Genomic DNA, 8,591 nt, shown 5'->3' on the forward strand with positions numbered 1-8,591 from the left:
ATATTAGTATTAATTTTTTTAAAAAATTAAACAATCACGACATTTACTTTATATATGGAATGACATAAATTGAGTAGCTCATGAACAAGCTTGAAATCATTAAAAAAAATAAATGAATAGAAATTGAGCAGATTATCTAGTTCGGTAATAAGTTCGAACTCGACTCGTGTTCGAAAAAAATTAAACGAACCAAATTTAAACATTCAGTACTCGACTCAGTTCAGTTCGATAACAAAGAGATCCAAAATAAGAACATACTCGACTGAGCTCGGTTCAATAACAAAGAGATCCAAAATAAGAACATGGTCTCTCTTATCACAGGGATATATACTTAACAACGACAGTTAATTTCTTTCATCACTAAATTCCAGAACAAATTCTATATTTTTAATTATCTTATTATTTTCCGATCCATGGAAGGCGGAGAAATGAATCTCAGATTCGGATGCTAGCTGCACCATATTAAATATTAAATATTAGAGAAATGTTTGAGATGCGTACGTATATATAATATAACAGCTCTATAAATAAATATTTTTATATTTGGTTGCGCCAGCTGAATGATAATATTATATGATTCAAAGTTTGTTTGACCTGCCTCCTAAATACAATACCACACAACTGGCATAAATATTTTATTTAGCCTATAAAATAAATAGAAAATAACACACAGCTCGTGGCCAGGGTTTGACTTTTAAATCAAAGAAAATGGCAAGGCCCACAAAAAAAGGCTCCCCTCCCCTACTCTCATCCTTTTTTCTTTTTTTTCTTTTTTTTAAAAAAATCAACTTCAAAACATTTTTAATTTTTCTAATTTTTTATATTACATCAACAATTTTTTATTACTATTTAAATAAAAAAAATCATTACAAGTAAAAAAAAAAAATTTCCACTTTTTCATATAAATTCTTTATACTTTATATCATATCAATCACTTTTTACAACTACTCAAAAAAAAAAAAAAAAAAAAATTCTTCATACTTGAGGAGAGAGGGTTACCAAACAGGGCTTGAGCTCTCTTTCTCTATGGAGAGGCCGGCGTATGTATTCTAATTGTTTTTTCTCCACTTAACACTGATGCTATGTGTGTATCGAGGTAAAATAATTTTTTCAATGAAACTATATTTTAGCCGTAGGAAATATTTTTTGGTGTTTAGCTCGTACGGAAAATAAGGGTTAGCGAAAAATTGCTGATCGTAGTCTGACGGTTTGAGAAAGAGAAGCTCAAACTCAGAAATATGAAATTTAAAAACGAAAATCATTTTTCAAAACTAAATAAGCTTTTTTGGTTAAATCGAATATATTTTCAGTCACACCAAACATTAAAAAATATGAATAATATTTTCAATAAATATTTTATATCGAAACAAACGGAGCATGAACAGTACGCTAATTATTTTAAGTTTGAAGATGCATACATATGCCTAAGAAAAATAAAATATATATATATATATATATATATATATATATATATATATATATAATAATAATAATAAAAGTACCATAACATCACTACTAATGAAATTTATTGTGTGGTGTATTTGGATAAAAAAAATATATATATATATATATATATATATTGGTTCCCTAAATTTAAGAAAAATCTGTCTGCTGCTAGTGCTGTAAGCATGAAAATATCTCCAAGTCTACGATTAACACCATGATTTCAAACATTACCTAAAGAATACCACATAAAGTATATGGTATTACATTTTAGAGAGAGAAAATAAGCTACATTATAACCAACTCTAATGTAATTATAGTTGTAATTATAGTTGTAGCTACAAATAAGCTACAAAATAAGCAATAGCAAAGTAATTATATGTCACAATTAAATTTGCCAAGTTGTAGCCTATACCCAAGAATCCTCTAACTCCTAAATACAATTTAAAAACTGAAAAGAAATTTTAGTAATAAAAAACGAGAACTTTCTCAAACGTTGTTCGAGATACATATATCACTGTGTTCCTTATTTTTAAGTATTTGGTTAAAGTAATAAATTTCGATCAATAAAAGAATTTTACGGATCAATTTAATTTCCTAATAACGTACATTTTTGTCAAAACAAACATAGCCTTCGAAATACATTACGAGTTGAATATAACATCGCTAGCTAGTAATACAATTCCAACACATCAAAAGGTGTTTAAAATTATGTTTAGTGGTCATAGCAATTAATAATTAATATTTTTTATTTTTTATTTTGTTTTTTTAAAGTAAAACTAGTCTTATTGAAAACATTATTAGTGTGTTTTGTTTGTAGTAGTGGAGGATGTTGCCTCTTTGGTTCAGCGAGGTTGGGACTCGGGAGGGTCACCGAGGTTGTATTTAGGGACCGGGAAAGAGTTGCTGATGCCGAAAGAGGTTGTCAAGGCGCTCAATTGACGAGTTCTTTGTAGGCCAAGAATTAAAGAGTCGAAAGGGTTGCGAAATTGTGAGACCAAACGGAGTCTTAATATATACTACTGAATTAGTATATCAATCTCTACCATTATATGTGATTAGAACAATTCCAAAAACATAATTTTATTTTATACACATTCTTAATCAATTTTGATTTATTTCTTTTTTATATTTGTGATGAATATTGTTGATTAATTTCCAAGTAAATTAAAGTCAAATACATAAATGGTTACCTTTTCCGTACCATTTGCACATAAATTGGCTTTTGATTAATTCAATTCCTTTCTTATGTGCATGCTATGAATGCATGTGGCATTAAAAAATAAGAGGTGCTTGCATTTTGAAAAACTTGTTTATGAGTTTTGTCATTAGATATAAATATAAAATAAATAAGTTCTAACATTGGATGTCATTGGAAAGGTGTCCCATATATACAATTTTTCAATCGTTTCATCTTGGAAAACCAAGGAGAATTATAACACTCCAGCAAGAATGCTTGTAATCATTACAGTCTAGCAATTTTGTTTTGTTCAAGTTGTATTAACTGTTTTTCCCCATAGAATTGGTTAATTGTTTGGGAGTTATGTATTAACTGTTTTTAATGAAGTTATTTCCTTGTATAAAATTTGTTTGGAAAAATTACAATTTAGCTCCTTAAACTACCAGTCATTCTACGGATGGCCTCTCAAAATATTAACACTTGGACTCTAGCCCTTCAAACTACCAAAACATTTGAAAAATGCCCATAATACTCCCACCACGTGTCATTTTTCAATTAAAAAATATTAAAAATATTAAAAATTAAAAAAATATTAAAAAAAACTAAAAAAATTAATTAATTTTTTAAATTGAGAATAATCTCAGTTGATTAAAATTTTATTATTCTTTTTTTTTTTTTTATCTTTTCTCGAAATAAAAATATGAACTCATTTTTTTAAAATATATATATATTAGATTTAATCATTTTAAAAAATCACTTTTTTGTAAGTTTATATATATATATAAACAGAAGTTTTGTCATATCAGCCAGTCAACAAATCACTCTCTTAAACCAAATTTATTTAATAGATATTGCATACTGAATCTATCGATTAATTTTAATAAAATATTTATCCAAAATTTGTGATCCACATTAAGTTTTCATTCGATTTAATAAGGTTTTTATAAAATAGACCAAAACAAAAAAAAACTACATATTATATTTGATATATACATCAAATTATGACAAAATTATATCATAAATACGGGGCAATACTTTTTTTGGATTTACTAACCGATAAGCTACTATTGATTTATAACCTTATCAATTCAACGACCTACAACAAAGAACTGTGAAGGTGGACGGCCAAGATCTATCCACAATAGTAGCTCTGAAAAATTAAAATATATATATATATATATATATATATATATATATATATATATATATATATATATATATATATATATATATATATAGTGTTTGGGGGCGACGGCCACCTCTGGGGTGGCTCGCAGAGCACCCCCTCCCAAAGGGGGTGGATGCCATTAAAATTTTCTTTTTAAAAAAAAAAAATTATATATTTTTTTTTAATTGAAAAATGACACGTAGCAGAAGTATTATAGGCATATTTTGCTAAATTAAGTTTTTTTCAAAGATTTTAGTAGTTTGGAGGAACACAATCCAAGTATTAATAGTTTGGATGTTATTCGTAGAATGATTAGTTGTTTGAGAAGCTAAATTGTATTATTTCCAATTTATTTTGTGTCATGCATCGAGAAGAAGGTGCTACCTAGCTCATTGTCCAAGCCAGGTGAACATGGAATCCTGGGTTTGAAACTGATACATTTCTATGTGCAAGCTCAGGGTCAACTATCACAATAAACAAGGGGCCGGTCTGATTCAGGACAAACAAAAGTTTGAATAATAAGATATATACTCAGTGCGGGAAGTTTGACTTGCATCAATTGGATAATATTGGGAAAAGTAAACGGTGAGGTATTTGAGCTAGTACTTGAGGAAGCCATGAAAGACGGGATCGAAAAAATTCAGCATGAGCTAGTGATGCTTTGATACCATGAAAAGAGTGAATGCTCCCTTAATGTTTGTGGGAGTCTGAATGTTTATTATATTATATATAGCATATATGTACAGAGGTCACTTTACAAGGCAAGAATCAATTACAAAACACAACTCTATTTGGTCGTGGGAAATGTTTCATTTGATTTGAAATGGGAATTGTTAACATTTGATATGTCGCGTTAACGTAGTGTTTTGGTTTTGAAGATTTAACAATTGGGATGACAGCGAGTTAAATCCACATTAAGGATCTCACGTAAAAACAATGAAGAGTCCAAATTATCGATTATTCACAACATGCAATATGAGAACCATTTGGCCATTTTCTATGTTTTAGTTTCATAAACAGTGCAAAACAGAGTGGGCTTTTTGAAAATTTTGAGAATTGACAAAAAAAAAAAAACACGGGTATTTTGAGAATTTTGATATGTTTAACGGAAAATTCTAAAAAAGGGTTAAAATTGAAAAAAATAATTGAAAAATAAAAGTTCTAAATTGACATTTTTTAAAATTTGAGTACGTAATTACAAACGTGATAAAATATTATGGGTTATCAATGAAGTTTTCCCAATTTGAATTCTATTTAATTTACATTTGAATAGGCATTTTGTAATCCTTATTAGATTTTTTCTTTTTCTTTTTTCTAATAATGTGGAAATACAAGTAAGGTGTTATCTCTCTTTGTGTATATATACATATTGAAGCTGGCAAAAGCAGAAAATCGTATATGTAAAATGTTTGAAGATCCTCCAAGTTAAGCTGACCCAAAAGTGTTTATCATATTTTGGACAATGCTTTTTGGTTAAATAATATATATGATCATATTAGCCTGTTAGTGCTTAAGGCTATGGGAATCTTTTTTAATGGCAAATATCTTTTTTAAGGTGCAATTGGACCAAAATCATGAAGTTATGAGAAGTTGTGACTTAAAAGAATCCCCTCCCAAACATTAAATTTCTTATCTTGTAACTACCATTGCAATTATATTAGTTTATTTAAGCAAATTATATTATTGATCATATTTGTTAAGTAACGTTTCTTGCTGGTATTTATTTTATTTTAATCTAATATCTGATAAGTTAAATGCTTGTCTTTCATTCTTAAACAAAATTGCAATCTCAACTTAATTGTATATGTCACTTTGCTGATTTTAATCTTATATCTGGTTTAATTAGGATAATTTACTGGCCAATAAGAATGATTTTGACCATGCAGGATGCCAAGCTTGGTTGATGTTCAAGTTGTAAATCACACATTTTCTCACTATAGCTTGCTATTTCATAACCAGATGTTACTTAAAAAAAAAAAAAAAAAAAAAAAAAAAAAAAAAAAAGGATGACCTTATTTTAAGGACCCTATAGAAGTCAATGCCATGAGATGTCACATCAATTATGATATATGATGAAGTCGTAAAATGAAGCTTGAAAATATATATAATATTTGAAGCACGAGCTATCCATCTTAATTTCGCCAAGCCAAAAACAACCTGCAGTAACGGGTACAGAGTCACAGGAATTTTGGAAAGAGGTAAAGCAAGATTTTTTTTTTTTTTTTAACAAGCACAGTACCATCTTCATTACAAGAAATCGCCCCAAAAGGTTACAATCAGGACAAACATTACACAGAGAACAGGTAAAGCAAGATTTTTTTCAATACCATTAATAGTTAATGGGAAGTAGAGAGAGGAACAAATGCAATAATACATATACAAGCAAGAGTTTCAATCCTAATCGATGTATATTGAAAAATATTATATCTAAAATGAGGCTCTCCGTCTCTCTCAAACAAATTAAGCTAACTATAGCAAGAAAAGCTACCTTTACCCTTTTTTATTTTGTATTTGTAAACAACCTTCTTCATGCCACCAATATTTTGTCGGGTGGACGTTAAATTTACATTGACTACATTCTAAGGCCATATTATCAACAAAAGACTTACCACATCCATCACATGGAGAAGAATGCTTAGTCTTTTGAACAATAGTAAGAGGATGCTCGTGATCTTTATCGATGAACGTTCTTCCATAATTAATGCACGGATTCTCTCCAAGAACGCATCGGGAATGAGCAGTGAACTTACATTTTACACAAGAATAGAACCAATGATTAGGATGATCTCTTTCTTCTTCACAAATCAGACAATAATATTCTTCATCGGAATCATCTTCACGTGTGTAAAAGAGTTTTAGTAGATGTGTATGATATTCATATCTAGCTACGAGCGGAAGAGTTACACATCTAAAACACAAGGTGAACTTGTCGCAATGCGTGCACCTGAAATTCACACATTTTATACCGCAGCCGTTGCAAATTTCGGAAGAAGACCTTATAACAAGGTAAAGGGAGTGTTCGTGACCTTTGTGTTCAAAGGTTTCCGGAATTAAACAACATTGAACGTCCAACCGGTATTGAAACCATTCACTTTTTTCGGCGCATTCGTCACATCTATAAACGAAGCCTTGGTGTTTACGTCCACAAGACTCACACCAAAACAATCCATAAGAACTACCCGAGAATGATTCACCTTTATTCACATTCTGTGAGAGGAGGGTGAGTGGATGCTTGTGAAATAGCCCTCGCTTAATGGTCAGGGGTAATTTAGTACATCTGTAATGGAGAAAGAAATTGCATTGTGCACAACTATAAAATGGGGTAGCAATTATAAATTGGATACAGGCCTCACAACGCTTGATATCAACGAGCTCTTCATTGATGAGAATTAAGTTATGTTGTGGATGACTGAAATGATTGATATCCCGAGGGCCAGCTCTTTCTTCCTCTGTTAATTCGATCCCTTCCACCAAATGAACCAACTGATTTGCATCCACCTCATCAGTGGTTTCACTCCGGTCCCAGTCTTCAACTTTAAAATTATTTGCACATTCCATGTGAGCAATGTAATCACATTTTTGACAGTAGTAAGCCGCGTATTCTGTATTCACCTTTTTACGGCAGAGTAAACATAATACGTTCTCTTGTTTCTTGACTCGACGAAGAGAATAGGTGCGAGTGAGTGAGTGAACATGTGTACTAGTTTTGATGGTGCGTGAAAATTTAGCACACTTACGATGAATCAGAACTCGGCAGTCGCTACATTGGTAGGCAATATCATTGCTTTCCTCAGCACAGGCTGAGCAAGTGAATTGGATCTGCTGCAGCATGAGAAAGAGTGAGTGTTGGTGGCAGTCCTCAGCGCTAATTCGCCAACGAGATTCACATTTGATGTCGATGTCAAAATCGCAGGTGAAACAACGGTAGAATAAGGAGTCATAGCAATATTTGCGGCAAACATCACAACAATTACTTGATGATGGCAATCGGAGAAAAAGGGCGTGCTCCGGGTGGACGGGGTGTTGTATCACGTGGGATAGTTGTTCAGAGCACGATTTGTGAAGGAAGAAGGTGCATTCTGGGAAGGAGCATTTGTAAGCGGGACCGAATGCTGGTTCCTGGCATCCCGGGCAAACAACTTCCTCCATGCCACCATTGTATTTGTCCAGCAGCTCTTCTATGAAGATCAAGTGATGTCCCTCCGTCCAACGATGATCATGTTTTTCGATTTCAATATCTTCTCTGCATGATTCATGTTGGTGGAAGTTGCATTCCAAGCATTTGTAGGTGGGACCTCCCCATAGCGGTTCCTGGCACAGCCAGCAAACAATAAAATTCTCCTCATCGTTGTTTTGCAGCTCCTCACAGAAGATAAAGTGATGCCATAGACTGCAATCTCCTTCGACCTCCATCATCGATCTGTTTCAGATGTCGTGTGTGTATGTCTGATAGGAATAAGATGGTATGAATAGCCAAATAAGTGGTGCGTGCCAGCTGTTTGGGTTGGGCTCAACACTTCAAGTTGTCAGGTGGGCCCATACTCCCTAGTTAATAAGGATAATTGAGATGCCTCATAATTGCGATTGCGCCAGGCTCCACCTGTCTGTATAAACCAAAATATTTACAAATTAGTCAAATAACAATTAGTAAAATTAATTATTAAAAAAAAAAAAAGGCATTCATTTATTTCTTTATTGTACGTTTCCTTTGTATCCATGCCATTTCTTTTCAACCCAATCGCCAACTGTTTTAAATTGTCCGTGTCTTGCCGTACATCAATCTTCCTCTCTTCCTTAGCC

General features: G+C 31.8%; 1 protein-coding gene across 1 annotated transcript; it reads right to left on the bottom strand.

The window, feature by feature from the left end:
* Positions 1-6,222: 6,222 nt before the first annotated feature.
* Positions 6,223-8,268, bottom strand: LOC133880923 (uncharacterized). Its single transcript, XM_062319886.1, has one exon. The coding sequence runs from the start codon at positions 8,205-8,207 to the stop codon at positions 6,282-6,284; it is 1,926 nt and encodes a 641-aa protein (XP_062175870.1). The 5' UTR covers positions 8,208-8,268; the 3' UTR covers positions 6,223-6,281.
* Between the last annotated feature and the right edge of the window lie 323 nt (positions 8,269-8,591).

The sequence above is a fragment of the Alnus glutinosa genome, chromosome 11 (genome assembly GCF_958979055.1).
Source record: "Alnus glutinosa chromosome 11, dhAlnGlut1.1, whole genome shotgun sequence".
In the NCBI taxonomy this organism is placed as follows: Eukaryota; Viridiplantae; Streptophyta; class Magnoliopsida; order Fagales; family Betulaceae; genus Alnus; species Alnus glutinosa.

Excerpts from the sequence above, each read along its gene's own strand:
- LOC133880923 (XM_062319886.1), bottom strand. The coding sequence starts at position 8,207 with ATGATGGAGGTCGAAGGAGATTGCAGTCTATGGCATCACTTTATCTTC.